This window comes from Centroberyx affinis, unplaced genomic scaffold, assembly GCF_046629955.1.
Source record: "Centroberyx affinis isolate AG114_WGS23_722 - 3 ecotype Tasmania unplaced genomic scaffold, CSIRO-AGI_Caff_v1 ptg002635l_1, whole genome shotgun sequence".
Lineage (NCBI taxonomy): Eukaryota > Metazoa > Chordata > Actinopteri > Beryciformes > Berycidae > Centroberyx > Centroberyx affinis.
The window spans coordinates 7,380-32,500 of record NW_027280828.1 but is presented as its reverse complement, the minus strand read 5'-3'; the positions used below and the strand labels follow the sequence as shown (position 1 = coordinate 32,500).

The 25,121-nt window shown below is 40.9% G+C and overlaps 1 protein-coding gene across 1 annotated transcript in view; it reads right to left on the bottom strand.

Moving 5' to 3' along the window:
- The window catches only part of LOC139657144 (cell adhesion molecule DSCAML1-like), a 57,379-nt gene extending 42,420 nt beyond the window's left edge, over window positions 1–14,959 (bottom strand). Inside the window, 4 exon segments of the mRNA XM_071534888.1 lie at window positions 566–712; window positions 4,411–4,731; window positions 14,772–14,880; window positions 14,882–14,959. Of these exon segments, the coding sequence (XP_071390989.1) occupies window positions 566–712; window positions 4,411–4,731; window positions 14,772–14,880; window positions 14,882–14,959 (655 nt within the window).
- Window positions 14,960–25,121: the final 10,162 nt, after the last annotated feature.

Here is a 25,121-nt window from a genome sequence, read left to right as displayed (position 1 = left end):
GGGCCACAGTCCTATTGACATCCAGTGTCTCTAATTGTGGCACTATTCTTCAAGGACATGGTGGCAAGACAAGGAGGGAGAGGACAGAAATAGATCTGATGAGGAGAACAGTAGAAGAGGCGTGCGCCTTGGAAGAGAGTCTATTTAACGTGTCCAACAGACCCGCTGCGCGCTAAAAATGAAGACAACCAATCCAGCGGGGAGGGAAGCGCCAATCGCAAGGAAGACTGGATTTGAGAGAAAGATGGGGATGCTGAGTATCAGAGGAAAAAAACTGACGCGCTGAGATGGAAGAGCACTGATCAGAGAGAGGTAGAGAGGGAAAAGTCAGAGAAAGGAGGAGGGAGGAAGGAGATAAGAGTAAGGAAGGAGGAGGAGGAAGGAGGAGGAGGAGGAGGACTGGGTCAGTGATCCAGAACAGTGAGCAGACAGAAGACAGGAGTTAAGAGTTCGGTCAAACAGAGAGCACAGCGGCGCATCATCATGCCTCCACAACACACAGACACACACACACACACACACACACACACACACACACACACACATAAATCACGGGGCGTCCTACCTGGGACGATGGAAACGGTGTCTCTCTCCCAGGACACGACGCTGACGTACTCCTGCACGGCAGTGGGGATGAGGCACTTGAACACAGCTACGTTGCCCCGCATCGAGCGCTGGTCTGCCACCCGCACGGTGTAGGGCTCCCTGAAAACTACACACACACACACACACACACACACACACACTGTTGGACAGCTCTCTCTTCTCGCCACGGTGACACCGATACAACAGTTTGCTGATATATTGGGCCGATAGTGGCTTTTTATTCAATATCCGATACAGTGTCGTCCACCACCAATATGATTTAGTTGTTCAATTCTCTGTTTTGTAAATGGCATTAGCACTGAATAGGTGGGGTGGTTTAGTGTTCCATGATGGTTTAAATGCCGTTTCAGAGGCAATTCTGAGAGAAACATTTGGAATTTCTTGGCATGAAAAATGTCATATTTAAAGTCTGAAAGTCTGAAAGTACTGGTGCTGGCCTTCAAAAACCCATATGAGTCAAACCCTAGTTATGACTAACTCAAAAATGAAAAAGTTGATGGGTGACTCAACCGAATTGGTAAACAAGTTTTATTTGTGAATTGGATTGGCAAAGAAAGCTTTCCAAAATATTCAATTTTTATGTTTTATGTGCGCCAAGTAGGGGTGATACATTGGTTTCATTCATGCTTTTGACATCCGAAGGTCCAGTTTGCTATCCGCCTATACTATATTTTAAAATTCACTGCATTCATTTTTTGATGTGATGTTAATGCTTCAATTTCACCTAATATACAAAATTACAATTACATTTTCTATAGGAACTTGTAATCACTTGTCTCAGGACATGAGGTTTTACGGATACATAATATACCTCAAAATAAATAAAATAAATATTATGATAATATAGCTGTGCAAAGTTCCCTCACTTTTAACATTTTGAAAAATTAGAGACTTTTTATACACGTTTTATCCCGAATTTCAAAAATCACTGCTTTGGTTCAACGTACAAAATGACTGGGAATATTCATCTTAAATTGATTAGGGCTTGATTTTCCCTGTAACTTTCTTAAAATATTTGTAATCCAATGAACTGAAGATTTGTTGGAACTACATCAACATAATGATGAGCTTATTAACCACAATGTGAGTTTTTTAATAGTAGTGTGGAGTTCAAGTGTAAAGTCCGGTTAGTGAATGGAACAATACAATGACTGAGAAAACAATAATCTACTTTTGTTCACATCATCAGAAACAACACATTAACACTAGAGCAAAATACTCTTTCATCAATTACGGCAGCACTCTACATTTATTCATTGAAAATTACTGGCCTACACTTGTATATTGTTTGAACTCTTCTAATCCTGCATCTGCTCTTACCATAAATGGCGCAAGCTGCTATTAAGCAGGATAATCATGGAAATTATTTTCTAGCTTCGGCATGGCATCAACATCACACACCAATCTATTGTTTTGTACACAACTTGGTAGGGAAGCAACAGCCAGAGTGGATAGCACATTCAAAGAAAACTATGGGGGTATTGGTGCTTCCCAGTTTATGCAGGTTCATGCAATATTTGACACTCTCCTGAATGAGCTGGGACTCATTAGTAAAATCACATGAAAGCTAGGACGTTTCTGAAGGTTGCTAAGAAACTGGTTTGGAATCCCTTCCCTGGTAACAGACATGATGACAGCATGCATACCTTCCTGCTGCAGGGAAAAAAACACATACTACATATCCAACACTGAAATGTACAGTTTTCAAATGTGTTTAACTCATTCATTCACTCAAGTTGTTCTATTTTGAAGGAATATTGAGTCAGCAAATGGTGATATTGATTTTGCTTAAATATTTGGACCATAGCGGTTATCATTGTAGCATTAAAGCAATTAAAATGATGAGATTCCTGTCAACACTGTCAAGAAATTCCACAATGTGCAACCTCAAAGCAAGAATAACACCACAGCCACAACACAGAGACCCAAAACTATCCATCCACACCCTCTGAACAACTGCCTAACCCGAACCTGCGGCCCAACAGAGGCCGCTGGCTGCAGGATGTTTGGTTCATGCTAATCCCTTGTCTCCTGAGGGCTTTTGGGTCATGTGGGAATGAAGGCAGCAACCGGCTGGCATGCAGCTCAGGGTCCTGGCTCAAATCCTCAACTTGGCGCTAGTATTAGTATTAGAATGAATATGAGTATTAGTTCAGGTCGGTGTTGGGAGGCAGAATATGAAAACAGATGTTGACAGCAGGAGGGAAGGGGGGGAGGGACGGCCTGGCCTGATGTGAATGATGGGCAGGGGGTGGGGTGGATGGTGGGGGGGATAAGAGAGGCGATGGTGAAACTGTCATCTAGACGTCGCTTTGCGCCTGAAAATATTTGGTGTAAATGTTCACCGGATAAAATTTACATGAATTCCCTATTCGTGTATCTATTGTATCTCGACGTTCCACCTTGAGCCGGAGGTACCAAACCCCAGATGTACTATTTTACTTCAGCTGAGGCCTGGCTTATTAAAGCAGCCTCACACAGTCTAATCAATGGAATGCACCAATTAGGTTTGTTAATGAGAGATAATTAAAGAAGTGTGCTGTGGCTATATTTAGTCTGGCACAAGAGGACAGTGTGAAGAACGAGGGAGCAGGGAGGAGAAGGAAATGATAGAGGACAGAAGAGAGAAGAAGATGGCAGCAGAGGCAGCTTTGGTCAGATTATTCCAAAAATATTATCTGGGCTGTTTACTGTCTACTTGTCTATGAAGAGTGATCTTGATTACTGAAACCTGAAATTCATTACTACTATAATTATATAGATTGTTTCTGGTTCAGATTTTTGTATGTACAGTATATACTCAATAATTAGAGTTTGAAAAATGACGTTTTGTAATGTAATGCACTGAATACTGATCACTGAACGATTGTAACTAACCATCAAAGAATGGCTTCATACATTCATAAAGACAAGTTGCACTGTTTTGTTTAGTGTAGGTATCTGTACGAAATGGTGATAAGGTCGCAGAAGCTTAAGACCATTACTCCTCTAAAATAGGTGATTAATTACTTTTCACACATTTGCAAACTTTAAAAAGGTGTTTAAAAAACAAAATTAAAAATTAAAATAATGAATTTGAGTGGACGGCGAGTTGCCTGTGCCTTTTATTGTGAGATACCCTTTTCAGAGTGTTTTCCTTCTCAAGTCTTATTGAGGTTACTTTATTTTATTTTTTATAATCTGATTATATCATCTAAGAGCCACATTTAGAGCTACCACTCAACACTGAATAGGGATCATGTTTTAGAGTTCATCCCACTAGATCAGTGAAATCAGTGAAATCAGCTGCTCTAATGTTTGGTTGGAAGGAAAACCTGCAGAATCTCAGTCCTCCATGTCACATGGTTTGACACCCCTGCATTAGATGGTGGAACTGGGGCCAGTAGAGAGTAATTTAGTGCTGCCATGCTATAGACGGCGATGAGGGGGTTGTGTCTGTGTAAAGCACAGTGGGTTATCAGCAGCTCAGTCAGATAGGTGTGGGAGAAGGCCGTGGCCTGGCGTAGTGGATGGCGTACAGATGTTCTCTCTGCAGACTGTGTTCTAGGTCAATCTGTGTTCAGGTCGAGACAGGCTATTTTGGGGCAGGTGATTCTCTGTGTGGGTTGTGGGCCGGGCCGGCTAGGCTTTTTGCAGCTGCCAATCACATCTGCTCTACTTAATGCTTTCACAAACTTTTACTCTGTATTCCCCCTTCTCTATCTCCATCTTCCAGACCCCTCTGTCCTCCTCTTTTTCTTTACCCTCAGACACTCACCCACTCCCTTCCCTTCTGTCATTTCGTGTCCGTCTTCAGCAACTCACCAGCTTTGATACGGATGTTGGGGCTGCGGATCTTGCCAGCCTGGTTTTCGGCGGTGCAGAAGTAGTCGTTGTCATGGATGTAGCTGTTGTAGGCGGAGGGCGAGAAGGGGTACAGTTGCAGGGTGCCGTTGGCGTGCACATGGCGGATGTGGGGCACGTCGTAGATGTCGTCGCCGGTGGCCAGGTACCAGCGCAGGATGGCACTGGGGGTGCCCCCTGCAGGGCAGGGCAGGGACACCCCCACCGAGCTGGAGTAGGTCACCCTCTGCAGGGAGGCATTCACAAAGTACAGCCTGGTAGAGCCCACATCCTCACTGTGTACTGCCAGGGCAAACAGACAACACAACATCACTTACTGGGCAGTAGCAGGTAACAGCAGGTAAGTAGCAGGTTTAATGTGCTGCAAACACTGTGTCAACATACAAGACATTGGTACAACATGAGGAAGTGTGAACATTAGCTAACAGGACGCCACTGCCACAGAATCCATCACTTTGATGGACGGACGACAGGCAGAGCGGGAATGTCCTTCAAATCTGTAGCAAAATAATCATAACAAATGTATGTCAAATGTCCAGCTGCAAACATCAGTCATGTGACGCAGAAAGCCAGGGATTTGGGCTAAAGCCTTTGGTGGTTTAGGTGGATGTGGGGGGGAGGAGCCTGCTACCTCTGGGCAGCGGCTGCACATGTGCACGGCTGTACACGTACACAAAGAGAGAGAGAGAGAGAGAGAGAGGGAGAGATAGAGAGTGACAGAGAGAGGGAAAGGGAGAGAGAGAGAGAGAAAACACACTGATAGGTTATGTGATTGGAATTTGTATGCCAGACGCAGAGATTTAAGTCTGTTTAATCTCCTTACATATTTAACACACACACTCACACGCACGCATGCATGCACAAACACGCTCATACATACACACACTAGGAATGTTCTTCTTCCTAGGTACTAAGATTAGAAACATACAGCTCTAGCAGAGAGGGAGAAAGGAGAGTGAGATGGGAAACGAGGGGTGGGTGGGGGTGGGGGGTAAGGGGTTGAGTCTCCAAATTCAGGGTCAAGAAATGAAAGATTACAAGAGAAAGAAGGTGGGTGGAACTGATGGACAGATGTGCGTATGCCAACCATACCCACTCTTTCTAAAATATGTAGCCTGATACACACCAGTCCACAGCGCCACATGTTCATGCTGTTACAGTTCACAGCACAGAAAGTCTCTAAGTTCTCATGGAAGACACCAATGGGTGATGTAAGAATGAGGATTTTGATCCAATATGGGTAAAAATATCACTCTGTACTGTAAATGTAGTCATAGTCATAGTCATGCCAAAGTTGCATAGTTCAATCATATCTGGGTGATTCTACCAAAATGGTTCAATTTAGGACTTGGAAATAAATTGTGTTCTATTTTCCCCAAATTTTGACCATACATATTATGTTACACCATATCTAAGGCACACATATTAAAAGTACAGTTAAATTTCATATTATATAATTCTGAATTTTCTAGGATTCCCTTACTCTTCCAAAAATGTGCCTCTTCCTACATGTGGTGGTAAATGTGAAATAAAGATGGAATACTTTCAACTATTAAGTTTTCCCTTTAAAGAATATATTTTAAAAAAAATGTATCTATTTTTTGCACAGTATTTTTTTTCATAGTTACTAATTGATGAAATTATATGTGCTATTTTTATCATAGAATTTTGATAACTCAAAACAGCAGGTGCTTCAGCAGTCATAACAGCACAGTTGCGAGATGCGAGAGTCACTTTACTTTTTCGTACACTGATAACATGTCTTATGATGGAATACATTTTATATATATATATTTTAAAAGGTTTGTTATCCACAACCTTTTTTATATTCCGCTATTCTCTTCTTCATTTGTTTGATATCAGCATTATCTATATGTTGACCGGACATAATCTCATCACATTCATAACCATATTGGAGTAGATAAGATTTGTCACTACTGAATCCATCAAGTCTCTACTGAAGTATTACCATTGAGGATGACTGCAATTCAAACCATTTAGTAGAATTGCCCATCTACAACATCTGTGTCACTTCAGGTAAACACTCTGCTCTACTGGTCCAGGTGTTCTGTGTCCCCACCAAAGTTCCCCATACACTGCATACATTTCCAAACTCACTAAAATTGGAGGTAGGGCATGTTTCTGCCGATCAAATAGGGACAAGTTGGATAATAAACAAGACAGAAGTCAGAGTCAAGAGGTTTTCTTTTCCTTGGTTCACCAACATGGTGGCAAACTACAAGTAAGCTCTTTTGTTTAAGGATTCACCCTTCAACCTGTGAAACAACAGTACAAAAATATTATAGATTTTTTCTATAACAATCTTTGACAGTCTACCTTTAATTTCATAAACCATGAGATATGTAATGTGTAAACACCAGAGTTAATTAACATTCATCTTCTCACTATCAATAGTAGTGGGCACATATGTACTCCTATCACAGCTGCTCCCTGCCTACACACTGTGTGCGCTCTGCGTTGTGGCCAACATTAGCATGCTCTCTGACACAGACATGCAACCAGTCTTCAACATCTGCCATTAGATGTTAGAATAGTTTTTATTATTTAATTATTTGTCATTATTAACTAGCTCTTGTCAGGTTTCAGCAAGTTGTCGTTATGAGCTTACTATCATATCAGTTAAATGACAGCTGTGTTCAAAAAGCTTTGTTAAATAATTTTAGAGCAGTATTATCATTGTGTTGAGGAGACAGGGCTAGTAGAATTATTTTCATTGTTCACATTATATGGGCCAGCATTGGCTGTTCACAGTTGTTTTTAGCACAATACTTGAAGTAGTTGTGACAATCATGAATAAGGATTTGTAAACCGCTTCAAATCCAAACCTCACAATGAACCACCAAACACTGTGAACAGTGAGTACTAAGTTTGGAATATTATTTCAGAAAGTTACAAAAACCCGTCAGACATAGAAACCCGAGACCAAAGCGCCCCGCTGAAGCACTTCTGAAACCCAACCAGAGCAATTCAGTTGAATCTTGCTGTAGCCTTTAGACAATACACTAGTCAACAATATGTCTTTGTGAGCCAATCCAAACATTTAAATGTCATTGATGGACTCATTGTGCACATATGTGTTGGTTAGGCTGTTTATGCCATGTCTTTAATGCACTGTGACTTTAAGCTATGGGTGATGTTGACAGAAAAACATTAACAAATAAAGCCCGGCAGACCTAATCAGCAGCATCAACAGTGTCACTGCATTGACACTAAGCTGCACCGGATCGAAGAAAGATGCAGCTTTCTTTTCCATCCAAGGGGTTAGTCAATAATTCCAGCTTCCTTTCAAAGTAGTGTTACTCTCCATAGCTGAGACTAGAGATTGATAAAGCTGGGCAGCATGCTACAGATGGTATATGAAATGTGTCTGGCGGTCCTGTGGTGGGCTGCAGAAACCAGGTCAGACTCCCTCCCCTCTGCAGATTACTGATAATGGCCCCTGAGCATAAAGCCCATATTAAAGATTGCAATATCTATAATCTCCCAATGGGGGGACAGGACTAAAGTGGAGGAGTGAAGGGGCTAAAGGCAGACTGGGGTCACCCTGAGAGCTTAGGGGGGGCTGGGCGGCAGGAGAACCTCTCATACAGTAGATTATATGGCCTGGGGGCCTGGGCACTGGGGGGCTGGGAGCGCTGGGACTGATGGAGAGGGAAGTGGAATAGAAAGGGGATCAGAGCAAACTCCCACCACTCAGAGCCTGTCAAAACCAGGCGCTCCACACATGCACACATGCACTCACACAATGCATACAAACGCACGCACACACACACACACACACACACACAAGCATAAACACATGCACATACGCACTCCAAAAGCAGCTCTTAGCACTCAGTCACACTGGGAGGAGACAGAATGGGTTGCCATGGTGGCACTGGCACTTGAAAGCTGTGACTGAAAAAAAACAATACAACAATTTAACCTCGCCAGAATGACACACTGAATAATCCAAATTTAGAAACTTTAACTATCCAAATCTTGAGCAAACCCCAAATTCTACCGCATTGACTCAAATATTTGCATCTTGGAAAAAACAAACTCATATTTGCTGAAGTGAGCAAATACGGTTAAATGGCATGCAGGGACATTTGTGAAAATGGAACAAATAGACTGCCTGCTCAAAAAAAAAGGGGCATGGTGTTCATTTGAGTGTGTGTGCATATCACCATAAGAATCGGGTGTGAACAAACAACTTGCCAATGATGTCCAATTCAGAGAAATGAAGCCAGTCAGTGATAGGATGAAAAATTGCTGTTTGGTCCGGTGTGGTCAGGCATTGCATCATTAACGCATCACATTATGACCAGAAGTACATTAGGACAGAGAAACATTAGGTTATAGGTTATGGTTAAGCAAGGAAAGGATATGGTTAGGTTAGGTAATGGAGCAAATAAGGCAATCAATATTAGCCAAAATAACTCATAGTTAGGATCAACTTTGGACCTTTTAAAACTTTGAACAGGATCATGAGATCGCTGCTGGAAAACCCGTGGTTCTTCCCATATTGAAATTTTAGTTAGCAGCCTGTCGAACCAGCAAGCTCCCAAGCTTAAAGTTAAAAAGCAGCTGCTGCAGTGAACCTAGCTATGGGATGGGATTGTTTCACCTTTGGGAATTCAACAAATCACAGAGATGTTTGGTCATTTGTATGGGTGATATTTCAACCCATTTTATGGCAGCTAATACCATATTGTTATCAATTCCACATGTGTGCCATCACGGTTTGTCCACATTAGCAACAATGATGTTGGATTTGAACACAAGCAAAGGGTCACTTCAGTGTGAACTGGGTCTAAAGTGGCAACATTTGATGTAATGAAAACCTCCACCAGGGACCAGAGCATTCCTCCACAAATCCACTCTCCCTTAATTAACCACAGCAATATAATGAAACCTGCAGACCCACCCTGACACATTAATGGGTAATGGGCGTCACCAATTTGAGATAACTCATTTAAGAATATCCCGTCACTCTGAGTGACATGTTCTTTTGAGCAACACCACATCTCACCATGATGTGTGTACATGAGGATGGAGAGACCCGTCATAGCAGTATTGACCAAAGCTGTGGGGTTTCCCGTGCTGCTGCCATGGAACCAAGCCACTGGCTCACCTGCACCCAGGAGGCTTCAATCAACTGGGTTCAGAAACAGAACTACAGGAAAACGCAACCGCAACCGCCCATCACTGAAAAGTGTTTTCGCTACCGAGCGCTGGAGCCAAGTGCCGGTGTTGGTGGAGCTGAGCTCAGGCTGTCAGAGTCACAGCCACTATTTTATACATCCTGCCGGAGAGCCATGCATGAATATGTATGTCAGAGAGGCAGAAGTCATAACCTATGCAAGGCTTCATCATGCATAATGCAGCTGATCTATGCCTCTCCAGTATGCGAGCGCGCACAAGAGTGTGTACGCACACGCACACACGCTCGCAACTATTGTGATGAGCAAGTAAACAAACGCCAGAACCCCCACCGTTTCATACACACATTCTCACACCCAGTGCTCCCTGCACCCGACCAAACGCATAATACCTCCACACGTTCCCCCTCTTCCCCTTCCCGCAGCCTCTCCCTCATTCCCGCTTCAACCTTTTGCTCATGTGCACACACATCACTGCTCTCTCCTTTTCTGCGCCCCTGCCACCATCTCCATCTCCCCGTCTATTTCTTTTGTCAAATTATTTTCACGGCATTTCATCTTTATTTGATTTACACCACAGAGTGATAGGAGAGATTGCATGAGACAAAGGTCAAAAGTAGGATTCAATACCATGACACCACAGGCACGTCAGCCGGCTGAAGCATCAGGACGCCCTGCTACCTCTCTTTCCCTCTCTGTCACACATCATGGAGCGCCAGCCCTTATGGAAACAGATGTAGTGTCATTTTCAGCCAGACTGTAACTCCTGTGTTTTGCACTTCACTTCCTCCTGCTCTCTCTCTCCCCCCCCCCCCCCACCTCCCTATATGCTCCTCTGCCATCTCTCCATCTCTCCATCTCTCACCTTGCCAGTTGTGTTTTGTGACTGATGGGGAGACTTTCAAAGTTGTGAGCGCCGGTGCGTTTGTGTCTAGGGCAAGGAGGATCGAAATCAACGTTTGCTCTGTGCGGCGTGGCGTGTGTGTAATGCGTTGCTATGTGTGTGTGTGTGTGTGTGTGTGTGTGCGAGGAAACATAAGACAGAAGAGGGGGGGAAAGTAGGAGGAGATACACTAACGGGTGTGAATTGAATGTTGGTCGGATGCACAGGGAGAACAGGATGCGGAGAGAGGGAGATAGGTGTAAGCTTATGGATAATCCTTAGGGGTCCGGCATAAGTAGGTGGTTGGTGGGTGGAGGGGTGGGGGGAAGGTTGTCGGGGTTACATCTAATCAAGGCAGGGGTGTGCCCCCCCACCCTGCCCCCCTCTTCTTTCTGAACACCCTGCCACCCCTCCACCCCAATCTGCTACCCCCCCCCCAACCGCCCCACCCACCCCCCTGGCCCGTGCTGTGTCAGTAAAAAAAGTGTGCTACTTCAGCAGTCCCCTGGGACCTGCTCCCCCTCACATCAAAGCAGCCAGTTTCTCTCTTAATGTGAATATCAAATCTGTGGATCACAAGTCCCAGCACAGTCTGCATAAACTGCCCCTCCCCCAACCTTTAATTCTGCCTAGTGATGAGGGAGAGAGAGGGAGGGGAGTTTTACTGCTACAGGAAGGGAGGGAGGGAGAGAGAGAGGGAGAGAGAGAGGGGGAGAGAGAGAGAGAGAGAGAGAGATCCAACAAAAACAACTACTTGCTTCAGAGATTTGACATTTGCTGAACGCACCGTCCATCCTGAAATGTGCAGCGCCGGCACCCAATAAAATTTGGAGGAGGACTGGCTCAATTTGGGCATCTGCATCAGCGTTGCATGATTCAGGATGGCTAACATCAAATTCTTTCTGGTAAAACTAAATGCTTAATGTTTGCGCCGGTTTGTTGGCATTCCTTTTCAGAAATAATTCATTCCTTTTCACAATGTCATTGGGATTTGTGATAGATATGAGGACTAATAGGAGAGCAGGCAGTGACAGAGCCGTGGCTTCCTATTGGTGAGGAGGGGAGCGTAACGAGCTCCGCTTCCCCACTCGCCACTCCTACACCAGCACCTCAGAGTGGAGAAACTGATGTTTTATTTGTGTACCAGTTGAGATTTGTGTTGTCAAATTATATATAGTGGCCCTTTTTGGAGTTAGGGAATGTCAATCAGGTTGTTTGATAAGTCATTTGAGTTTCACACCCATTGGCTGTAAAAAAAAAAAAAAAAAACCCCCAAAAAAACAAAAAAAAACAATTGCCTGCACACTACACTAACCAGATCAGACATTTTGTTCTGTCTGATTTTTTTGATAACTCTCTTATTTCAAATTACTAGAATCAAAATTACATCACATAGCCTTTTTTATAGGCCCATAGCAAATTGCAAACAAAATGACAGTGTGAGCCCAGGATTTCCCCTTTAAGCCTCTTTAAGATGGATGTTTTTGTGTTTCCAGATGGGAAATGAAATAATGGCAGGTTTGAACACCTTCGATGGGCAAAAATGGAAGCCTGCACCCTGCATGGGTAATGATTGACACCCCTCTGGACCATACGGCTATGTCACTGGGTGGTGCCTCAGATTGCGGCTCTAATTGTGCAGCCTGGCAAAGGCAACACGGGGATTCGGACTGGGGGGAAGGAGGTGGGGGGGGAAGGAGGTGGGGGGGGTGGGGGGGGGGCAATTTAGCATATTTCTATTTGTGGGGGGTGAGAAGTGGAGAAAAGGAGAGCGTGCCGGGGTGAGGGATTGCCTTATTGCTATTTTGTTTTATTAAAATGAAATAATTACATAGTTTGAACATTAGATCTTTTTTTATTTCATGTATCAGATTTTAAACTTGAGCCGCAAAATAGGCCTACAGCAGCTAGGCCTATACAGCCTCCAAACCACAGACAGCAACTCGATTCTCTGCATGCATTGCTTAATGGGGCGGCTAATTAATCCACAATTCAGTAAATATCTCAATTACATGTAAAATGTTGGCCAAACAGACAGACAGAAAATATATATTTTTTGTTTTCAAATGATAAAGTCCATCAATAACAAAATCTACAACCTTAAATCCTCAATGAATGCATTTTCCAAAAAATCCTCCTCGAAAAGGCTATAAGATTTCAAATCGCGGAAAGAGTCTGTGAAAAAGACTCAAAATGCTCTCTAATTGGTTAGCTGTTATTAACCTTTTAGCAATTTTTTTTTTGAAAGAACCGTTAATTACCCTATACCCTGATTGCCTTCTGGATAAAACTGCAGATCTGAGTGTGCCTTTGACTTAATTTATATCTTAATTTGACTTCTTATTTATTTTGTTGAGTAATTCATGTGGAAATATAGTTTATTTTTATTTATTTTTTTTTATAAAAAAAAAAAATGTGCGTAAAGAAGGTAGCCTAATTTTGTATGAATAAATTAAGTTTCAGTTAAAATATATAACATCACAAACTGACCGTTACCGAAATGAAACGATTCAAAAATGTTGTGAACAACAAACCCATCAGGGGTGTCCCCGTTACATCCCCTCCTCCGCGCGTCCACGAACATACACATACACAAACACACGCGTTGAGGCACGCGCGCGCGCGCACACGTCCACGGGGTCCAGGTGCGCTATTAGTGGGGAACACGACCGGGCTCGTCTATAATCTGCACCCACGCCCCTGGAGTTTCTCATTTGGTGCCATAAATTTAAGCATATTGTTTATTCAAAAGGACCTCTCGAAGGCTGCTCTGAAATCACATCTTTCAAGTTACATAATTGCTATAAATCAACAACAAACATCTGACAACTGAGATGATTTTGAAAGAGTTGAGAACAACATAGACAACAAACACACAGAAGCACATATAGCATCACATATATGTGGCTAATTCTCACTCTTCTCCAGTCAAAAAATGTATTAGGCCAATCCTATATCTGAAAATGCCAGAACTTAAAATGGCATATGAACCTGCTGTATAGTCGCCTATGTTGAATGCAGGGCTTATTTGCATCGAAAACAGCGATATTTCCACTTCCAGCCAATTCGCCATAACGCCAGACTTTTATATAAATACATCTGCACCTCCACAAGGCCTGTGCTAATAATGAAAGCATAATATGTAAACATGGCTCCAAACAGGCAGGCTAAACAAAGGGGCAGAAAATGCTCTCTTGTAGAGATAGTGTTGAGTTTCTGTTATTTTCCACGTAGATTTGTTCAGGATTATTATAATACGCTGTAATAGCAGAAGATCAACTTGGTCAGGGATTTGCTGCATATTGAACAAGAAATATGAAACATTTCCATTTTAACAAATAAATCGTCTTATACATTTAGAAACAAAATTAAACTAAAGAAAATGTAAACTAAAAAATAAAAGATGTCAAATAAATTAAATAAGATGGAAAAATTTGAATGCACTAATCATGGGCTATGTGGGTGTAGACTAGCCTATTAAACTATTACGGCCGTTGTGGAAAAAGGCCTTTTATTTGTCACCCAATTGAATATGGCAATATTGTCTTCATACAGAATAAGACTTCTGCCCATAAATTCCCTCAAAATCACCTCCCAAAAAATAAGAGCATCCCTCTGGAATGGAGCGCCTGTGCTCAACACAGTCCCACAAAACAGCTGCAATTAGCACAGGCTACACAATGAAGGCAATCCAAACCTCAAAATTATAAGCATCCACTTGAAAACTTTACCGCAGAGCGCCCATTGGAGTTAATTAGTTCTAACAGTAATCAATTCAATCAATTGCAGGCCAATAGATGTTTTCATTTTCTCTCTCTCTCTCTCCCCCTCTCCCTCTCTCTCTCCCTCTGTATTTCCACCTCATTCTCCCTATTCAGCCATTTTACATATTCATAACTGGAGTTGGTAATGCGAAAACAATCCGTGGTATCAGCACCATCTGTGGCATCATGGGCCGCTAGATACAACCACACAACATCCAGCAAAAAAAGAAAAACACTTTACACCTTCACACTTAAAATATGTCTACCTGTTCCTCTGCAGCAGGCTTACACATTTTGATTTAAAGAATAATTCCCTTTCAAGTCCTCATCACATGGCATGCGATGATAGACTAGATCAAAGCACAAGAGCATGCATATTATTTATAACTATAGGTTGCTGCTATTTTTTTTGTTCAATTATCACTTTTAATTCAACTGAAATAAAGTCAGACTCTGGCGCTCAATGGTCAAGATGTGAAATATTCCAACAGTTTGTTTTTTTTGTCTTACCTTCTTGGAGAGAGTACAGCAGGAGTAAAGTTACAAGCCACATGCCATAAATAGCAGGTATATTTTTCAGGAATATTTGGCAATCCTGGCAAGTGTGCGGCGCAGTTTTTTGGCCAGGCGGGTCTCCGTGCTGGACTGGCGACTGTGCTCCCCGGAGGTCTCTCCAGCCCTGCCGCCCCGCTAAGCATGGAGGGGAAATGAGAAGAGCCGCGGCCCCGCCCATGTCCCCTCCTCTCCTCCAAAAGACTACCGCGCATACAAATCCATCCTCCCTACTCTAAATGAAACGCCGCGGATGGATTGGGTCACAGCGATGCCGAGGGTTGAGATGAGTTGAACAGCGGATTTTTTTAGTAGTTCGGGTTTTGTCTAAATTGTTTGTGTAGAGCGGTGGAATTACGCAGACAGATCCATTTGGCACCTTGGAGAGCGCACCCACCTGTGCGCCCCAGATGACTGCCTGTCTGCGCAATATGGATCTACAATAGCTGCTCAGGCTGCCGCGGAGACTGTGAAAATGAATTAATCTCCTCTTTTTTTCTCTGTGTTTGGACATTGGTCACAGGGCCTTGGAGTAGCATCACAGAATAATGACTGTGTTTCTTTGTCTTACGGAGCCATGAAACGTGCATAGACATTTGCGCACAGAAATGCACTGCAGAGAGAGGAGGAGGAGGAGGAGGAGGAGGAGGAGGATGGGTGGGGGTGGGGGGGGTGTAATCCATGTCACAGAATACAACTTCCAGCGAGCAATTACATCAAACCATTTGCAATAACCTGTGTGTAAAAGGCTTCGGTGAATCATTGAAAGACAAGTGAAGAACTTTTCTTTTCACGCTGCCATTATGTTTTTTTGGTGGCGGTCCACTCCATTAAGCCATTCTCTGTTGAGACTGATGTGAACGGCTTCACTGCATACGCATAAATTAACGTAGGACGGTATAACGTGGAGGACACTCCCAGTTCATAGAATATTCAAAGTCACGTTGAGATCCAACTGCCCCGCACAAGCCCACAGTGTTTCCTCCGGCCGCTTAAAGGCCAGGAAGACAAAACTGTATTTAAAGGATAAAAAAATGTGAAAATAGCAGTAAGTTTATGTAGAGAGAAAAATAATTACTTACCCAAAGTCGGCTGGCTATCTGATGAACTCAGTTTGCAGGCTTCTCTCAGAGGCCTACAGTATCTTCACTGTCAGTTGAGGCACAACTATCTTTGGTATGTTATTACTACATGAATCTGTTCACTAAAACTCTTAACCTAACCTGATTTTTAGTATCCGAAGCTCACAGATCATACCCAGCAAGGTGTGGATGCACTTCATTCACCTGCTTCAGACATACTTAACACCTTACACAACGTTTGTTACAGATGGCATCTAAATGGACAGCAATCTTAGAGAGATATGGGAAGGGAACCTCCCCTATAGGCTACTGAAACGATGAGATTAAAACTGGAAATGTGTATTTTATTGGTGGTGGTGGTGCTTGGAAAATGGACCTTACAAGCCCCCATTAGAGCTACATGTGAAATTATTTAGAAGTCCCTGTACATTTTACCTGAAATTACCCAACCTTGTTCATAAGTCAAATAACGCTCAGCACATTCAATTCAATTAGATTCATATGAGAGTAAAAGTTTTCCTGTCACGCCAACAGCCAAGTTCACCTTAGAATATCTGTAAACCTGTGTAGCCTAAATGGCGGTCAATAAACTGTCGAATCTAAAACCTAGTCGACATGTATGAATGAAGCCTATAAACTAGAGGTCATTACTTGCAGGCTTTGCAGGCTGAATTGAAGAAACTCCAAGAAAAGGTCAGTAGTAGCCTACCTGACTGTCTCCACTCACTGCCCTGCTCCCTGCAGAGGCTGGCTGCTGTGGATTAGATTTTAGGTTCAAGCTTCTGACTGAACGTGCAGGTCGTTGCTGACACCTACTGGTTCAGGTTACAAATGCAGCTGAGTCCATTTTAATTTGATACAGACAATAAGCACACTCACATAGACACACACACACTTGCCATCACCTACCATGCATTCGAATACACATGTTAAGGTAAAATCTGCACAGTATGAAACACAGACACATAAAATGCCTGTCAGATATTGTGTCACAGTCACCTTATCTCTAATGGCTTGGTATGGAAAACTGTCCTCTCTCTTCTTCTATGGATGAAGATGTTAATTTATGGCTCTTGTGTCTTGTGCAATGTTTTACGTATTTTTGTGTATTTATGTTTATATGTTTTTAGGCTGGTTCTTATGGCTGCAAGGAGAATTTACTCCCCGGAACAATAAAGTTGAACTGAATTGAATTGGTTTTTATGTGATGGTGTATTACATAAAGGCTATAGTAGTGAGTAAATTCTGACTGATAATACAGTATGGAGACTGACTCAGCTGAGGTGTGAAAGGAGGCTCTTGCCAATGAAATCTTTAGTTACAATCATGATGTGTGTGAAAGTGAGTATGTTCATTTGCATGTGACACATCACAGCATGTTCAGACATTGCTTCCAACTAAGTTTCATCTCTACAGCGTGCGTTCCCATGTCTGAACCTTCCTGTGTTTACAGCCCACAGAGCAAAGTGAATTATTCCGAGCATGTAGGTTAGTGTGTTTACAGACAGCTCCTTCCTCCTTTCATCTTCTCAAGACCAAACAAGAGCAAATGAATGAGTTTACCTGCTACAATCCGGTGATGTATGAAGTTGAACCACAAAGATGAATCATCATTTCAGCTGACTGATTTCATTTTACTATTCAATCATTTTGGCAGTTTTCTTTCTGCTATGATGGTCAGACAAATTAGTAAAATTATATTTAATTATATATAATATATCTGACTTGTTTACACTGTAATCATCATTTCTGGCATGTACAACTTAGCATGCACAACTTGATGATGACTGTTATCAATTCAAGGTCAATTTTTTTGTCACTGTTCAGTGTTCAGTGTGCTTGCTTGACTTTCTTCTATTTCCAACTTTGATGCTGCTGCAGCCAAATACAATGAAGATGTTTGGAGTGCAGTTTTTTTTAGGGAACGTTACTTCAGTGTGGACAGGATCTGCATCAAATTCTTCAAGAGTTGTTGTGAACATGGAGATATGAGGACCGCCCTTACCTGAACAGAAGTATATAACCATGAAGCTGGGAATTGAATGCCTTGCTTAAGTGCACTTCAACAGTAGAAGAATGAAGATTTTATTATGATGATGATGATGATGATGATGATGATGATGATTATTATTATTATTATTATTATTATTATTATTATTATTATTATTATTATTATTATTATTTTGAATCACACCCTTAATTGTCAAGGTCCTACAAGTCAGAACATAAAGTCAACAGAATTCCTGTGAAGAACCCATGATTGATTTGTTTGGGTTTAGGACCAGGCTGTACTTTCTGGCAGACAGGTTCTGAGTGGAAATGTAGATGGAAATGTGATGGACAATACATAAAAAAAATAAAATAAATAAATATTCACTGTATTTCTTCCTGTGACAGACCCAGATATAGTTATTTGGTTTCTGGCAGACAGCTGGCAGTGTGGGCATTATAAAGGCAGTGAACACTCCTTGTACTTAATTTAAAATAAAACATTTTTTTCTTTAACATCCTATAAGTGGTATTTTTGCAGTCATGATTTTGTATTATATGACATTGCAGATGTAGATATGATCAATCTTTACCAAGTAGTTTGAACTACTTTTTCTAAGCAACTTTGTAGCTAACAAAACTATATTTCTCTTGATGATAGCTTTGCTGTAGCTGAACTCTACTGTAGTAAACTTGACTTTCAGAGTAACTCACCCCAACCCTGCGAAAAGTGGAGCCTCACCATATTATGAAGAGCAGGAAGAGTCAAATAGGGAAACAACTCGACCCTCAGTACCTGATTACTGTACTCCAATAAGTCAACTGCCTGAATCAATAACCTAACATCATGTAATCAAACCTTTATTAATGTAAGCATATTTCCGCAGACACGAGTTGTTGTAAATCCAGAATTGAATGCTATTGCAACAGTCACCTCAACCTCAACAAAAGATAAACGAGGTGACAGTGCTTAGCAACATGGAGGATAACATTATTTTTCATGCAATTTCATGAAAATAAACATATATTGTTTACAATACATGATGAAGTCCTTGTTTCATCAGCTAAAACCAAGAGAGAGACATCAAGTGGCCAAGGTGGGCACAACAGGAAGAAAGTGTGAGATAAAATTAATATACAGAATATACATACAGTACATACCTTGCATTTGACATGGAATTAATCGGTTCTCTTTGCTGCTGGACAGCTGTCTTAATCCTGTCTTGGTGAAGGAATTGGAAACAAAGACAACCCTCTCACTTGCCAAGTGGAAGTGTTGTTCAGAGAGCAGCTGTTGACACACGGCTGTTAAAGGAATAGTTCACCCAAAACTGAAAATTCTGTCATCATCTACTCAGTTTAAACACAGGTGAAGTTTGTCCATATAACACACAGGGAGCTTGCCAGCACAACTCCATAGCAGCCTTCTCCAAAACAACTGAAGTCAGTGGGGACCAGTTCTTCAGAGTTCCAAAAAGACCTACATTATATTTACACCATCATTTAGTGCAAATCTTAACTACAGCTGATTGACTTGCAACAAATAATGGTGTATAGGTCTTTCTATTCACAGTGTAAATTTTTGGGTGTTTTTGTTTTGGAACTCTAAAGAACAGGTCCCCATTGACTTCAGTTGTTTTGGAGAAGGCTGCTACCAAGTTGTGCTGGCAACCTCCCTGTGTGTTATATGGACTAACAAATTTCACCTGTGTTTCATTTGGCATGAGGGTGAGTAGATGATGACACAATTTTCATTTTTGGGTGAACCAGTCCTTTAAAGTGTCAGCATGGAGCACCAGACCAAACCATCTACCTGGGACACATGGATGATCTTAGTGTCTTTGTTCTCATCACTTAACCTGGAAGTTGGCCAATGGATTAATCTCCTGAAAACATGGTGCTTTCCTTGAAGGATGAATTAATAATAGTTAAGATATACGGACAAATCATTTCCAAGATTTCCTTAAGACATTTAGGGAGCAGAATATCAAGGGCGGAGGTAGAGAGATTCATCTTGGCTATGATCTTGACTGATGAATCTGCAGAGACAACATCAAATGAATCTGGTGAGGCTTTAATCTATGTGGCGGCAGCTCTTGAATTTTAATAACGGCAATTTGTTTACAAAAAAAGCTTTCTTCACAGTTCTCAGATGAAGGTTCAATTAAAGGGGGAGCTAATACAATTTAAAAAATACCCTTGAATTTAACAGTTTTCGATAAGGTCTGAAAAAATTGTACGCATTTTCAACTTCAAATTATGTTTTCCACATACACTCTTTCATGAGTTGTCAGGCAGGCTGGTAACGCACGTTTGTATTTTGCAAGAGATGTGGATAGTTGAGACACATTTTGAATACCAGTGTAATTTAAATGTGCATAATTTGTATCTGAATATTCTGTAGATGTGAGACAAATATCGATCATGTCAAGGTGTAAAAGGGGCCTTGTAGTGCTTAAAGGGGCTTCCAGACGATGAAACCAGCTGATGCCTGCTGAACTCCTGGTGGCCAATCATCTTCAGCCTCCACTGAACCTTTAGGTTGAGACAGAGAGGTAAGACAGAGAAAGATTCACAGAACCAGAGCAGCTCAGCACTATTTACCCATTACTGAAGTACATCAAACTCACCCAGTTCACACAGAAGTCCAGCATCAGGACTTTCTTCAGGCCCTGTTTTATTTTTTATTTATTTAGCACAAAAGAGTAATTCAAACAAAATATCCATAATGTATACCAACATCATAAAGAGCATGTGCAAGGAAGACCAAAGAAACCCCAAGGGGCTTATGGAGTGTCTCCCTTAATAACAATCATACATAATTACAATATAGTGTAATAAAACCCCCAAAAAGTTTAGAAAGAACAAAACGATATGAACAAATCAATAGGTAAAGTAATACTGTTAAATAAATAGGGGCAAAAGTAGAAAATAAGTAAAAGAATATTAAAAGAAAACGAAAATAAAATAAAATAAAATAAAATAAAATAAAATAAAATAAAAAAAAAGAAAAGGAAAAGCGGAGTAAAGGGATAAAGAGAGAAAAAAAAAAAAAAAGGAAAAGCTTAGTTAACATGAAGTAATTAATTATACCAAAAAAGAGACAGCAGTATGATCACCTCAATAAACATAAATACTGTTTGACAGCTTTTTTAAACAGATTGGGTGTGAGATCAAAGAAATGAGGGGGGAGTTGGGTTGAGTTGGTTTAAATCTCAGGGCTGAATTGTAACTTTACTTGGTAAGCCAAACAATCATCATTTTAACTAATGTTTTTGTAATGTACTGTAGGTGTGCAGTAGCACTCTGAGGTATTGTGTATTTGTTAACCTTTTAATACTAATTTAACTGTAACTGGTTCATGGAGAGAAAATAGAGAATATTTAAATGAAAAATGATTATTTTTCTCAACTATTTTTATGAAAACAGTAGGCTACTGGGTCTGCCATTTACTAATTGTGGCTACTTATAATTGTGACTGAGGCAGGTATGAGGTTTTGTGGCACAAGGTATGGTAAGATGTAAATTGTATCCCTGTCAGCATAGTACATTTTACTAACCTTGTGTTCAGGTTATAACTTTATAACACTTCTGTTTGTTCATCTGCAGAGCATTGATTCATATTCATTTATTGATAGAATAAGTAGATGATGGGTCGTCAACTCACCTCCCTGCCCTTCTAGTGCTGCTGCTGTAGGGACACAGATGTGCTTGGTGTGCTGTAATAGGGATTTGCTAATTGACTCAGGATTTGCTGTATAACTTCTGTTTGTGGTGGCACATTTTTGTGAAGTGCATATTTTTCAGCAGGGATATAAGATTTAGGATTGGATGCACTGCAGCATGTTCCCAGCATCTCTATCTTGTGGCCAGTTGTTGCCCCACCATGTCTATCCTTGTTTTTTTATTAGGACTGCTAACTTGTTTCAGGAGAGGAAACAAATTCCCTGAAATTCCACTTTTAAGAGAGGTTGTCTTGACTTGTTAAACATTATGAATCAAATAAAATAGTTTAACAAATCAAATATATTCAATCATAATGAGTGTATGATGATTACATGTTATGCATCAAATACCACCTGAAAGCTCTCTTTAACATTTTATGACATTCAGTATTGATAATATATAACACTACATGTAATCTCAGATATGTGGCAAAAAAAAAACCCAAAACATGGAATTTCATAGAATTTCATTCATTAAATAAATATATAAACTTAATGAATATTTAAATAAAAACACTTTACAATAAGGGTACATTAACCTTAATTAACAGTTGACTAATGTGTCTGGTAATAATTTACTGATGGTGTTCATGTTAACTAAGGTATTAATTTATACATTATTTAATAGTTTATAAAGATGACTATTAAATAATGTATAAATTAATACTTAGTTAACACCATCAGTAAATGATTACCAGACACAGTTAACTGTTAATTAAGGGTTAACTAACCTTAATTAATGTACCCTTATTGTAAAGTGTTACCAATAAATTAAGCTTCCTGAAGGTTTTTTCAAATTCCAATTCCATTTTCAATTCCTCAGTTGGGTTGAGTTCATTTGTGAATTGACCCTAAACTGGTCATAAGTCTATAAAAATGACATCACAAGACAGATTTTATTCAAAACTTTATTAGATTTTGTGTTTTTTTATTTTTTATAATAAAGACACCTAGAGCTGATATGCATGGATGAGAGGTTGTCATGGGGACATCATCTGAGGGTGAGCCAGAGCGTAGCTGTATATTAGTGTGCCGAGAGCAGCAGTGTGGTGCCATTTGGTGAGTCTGCACTCTGCAGGGCCAGAGTACCGGGGCTCCAGTTCACTCGGTGCTCCTCTCCGGATGTTCCCCATTCACCCTGCATCCCGCCACTACAACTCCCTGACTCCCATGATGCATTTCATACATTGGTATTGCTTACAATATCATCACAGTAACTCAAAAGGTGCAGTGTGTTGAACTGTCAAAGTATTCTTTCAATCCTGTTGTGATTTGCATAGAGTTGCTTGTCATCGTAAGGCCCTCGTTGACACAATCTCACAATTACATCTAACCTTTGTTTCCTCGTGAAAGAGCAGCGGGCAATTTATTGATTCAATGATACTATAATTTAAATAAACCACTTTTCTTAATACAGCGCCTAATTAGACAACTTGCAGAGATTAGCCCTGTGCTCTTAGGGAAAATCCATGCTGAAACAGAATTAACAAATCTTTTGAACTCATGATCTTGGACAACTTTGCCTAGATTTGTGTTCATATCTCCAAGTCTCTCCTTGGATCTCACAATTCTTGGGTCTGCTGTTTAATTCTGTCTGAGGATGGATTTCCCCTTTAAATGCAAACAAGAGAATGGAAAACTCACAGCCATAGCCATTTCGAATGCATACTGTCATAATATTTCTCGCACTTTGTACCTGCACTGTCTTTCTGAAGAAGCTTAGCACCTGACTACTTCCGTATGTGCGTAGTGTGGTTCCTTCGCGTCTCACTCGGATGAACAATGTGACACACCAACAGTGATTTGGATTACACATACACAAAAATATACATCTCTTTAAAGTGCCCAATAGACTCCCTTTACAATATTGCTTCAAGCCAGTGATTAAAGACTGGAGGCACATACAACAGTTCTTAATAGCATAATGAGTTTCAGACAAGCACCTGAAACTCACTATTTCACATTTCACTATACAGTACGTTCATGTCACGCTTGCTGTGGTTAGGGAGGTACATTTATATCTGACCTGACACAGTGTTTACCCTCACGTCTGTCACACACTCCAGAGGTATTTTTAAAACCAGACATTCAGTGTCTTGAATGTGCAACAGTTGTATATTGTAAATGCAGCTGACATTGTATTTCATTGGTTGAATTTTATGCATCAAGTTACAGATGAAAATATACATTCCTCTCCTGATATGATGATCTGTGTGGTTTTTTTTGAGGAATCATCCCAGTTTGGCACAGTCAGTGGGCTACATTGAGAGTATCACTTGAACTATTTCGTGCTTCGGCAGCATATAGTTGAACTACAGCCCCCTACTCTGCCTGCTCCTTTACCGCTGACCCCATGCTCACATTAAGTACGACTGTATGGGTCATTTGCTGTATGCGTGGGCAGAGGGCACTCTGGCTTATCTGTATTTCCAGCACAATGGCTTTTCTTTTTCACTGCACTGCAGCTGATAATGATTACTTATTGCAAGGAGTAAAACACTGTTTGAATGAATGTTGGCCAGTGTTAAGGAGAAGCGAGCAATTTCCTTTTATAGTCTATTTGCCAGCCTATAGAGCCCTATTGTGAACCCGGAAATGTTGAGTACCCCAAAGTTTTATGTTAGAAATGTACAGTATGGGTCCCCAGCACTTAGAAACTGCCGAATGCTAACTTGCATATGTTGGGCAATTTGCATAATTAGCATAATTAGCATAATCACCTATATGGACAATATTTCAGCAACTGCTTGGCCGATTTGGACAATATTGGAGTGGTTTTGGGGGTTATTGAGGATGCTGAATCCATTTCTGACATTTTCAAAATTCAAAATAGCCGTTTAAACCAGGAGTGGCCATATTTCAACTTCCGGTGGGCTGATTTTGATGAATTTGGAGTCGATTTTGAGGTTATTTATATGCTTAATACATTGGACCTGCATTTCAGAATCAAGAGAGCTCAATGTCATTGGTGTGAATTTTGAGACGTAATATTTCTTCCGGATGGAAAGACGGACGAAACACAGCTTTTTATACTGAACAAAAATGTAAATGCAACACTTTTGTTTTTGCTCCCATTTTTCATGAGTTGAAATAAAAGATCTAAGACTTTTTCTATGCACACAAAAGGTTTATTTCTCTCAAATTTTGTTCACAAATTTGTTTAAATCCGTGTTAGTGAGCACTTCTCCTTTGCCAAGATAATCCATCCACCTGACAGGTGTGGCATATCAAGATGCTGATTAAAAGGCATGATTATTGCACAGGTGTGCCTTGGGCTGGTCACAATAAAAGGCCACTCTAAAATATGCAGTTTTATCACACAACACAATGCCACAGATGTCGCAAGTAGAGATGCACCGATAGCAATTTTCTTGGCCGATTCCGATTTCAGATTTTTTAAAAGTCTGACCTGCCGATTCCGATTTTGGCCAATTCCGATTTTCTTTCTAAGAACTATAATTGACAGCATACACAAACATTTTTGTAACTTTTCTTTAATGGAAAATTAAAAT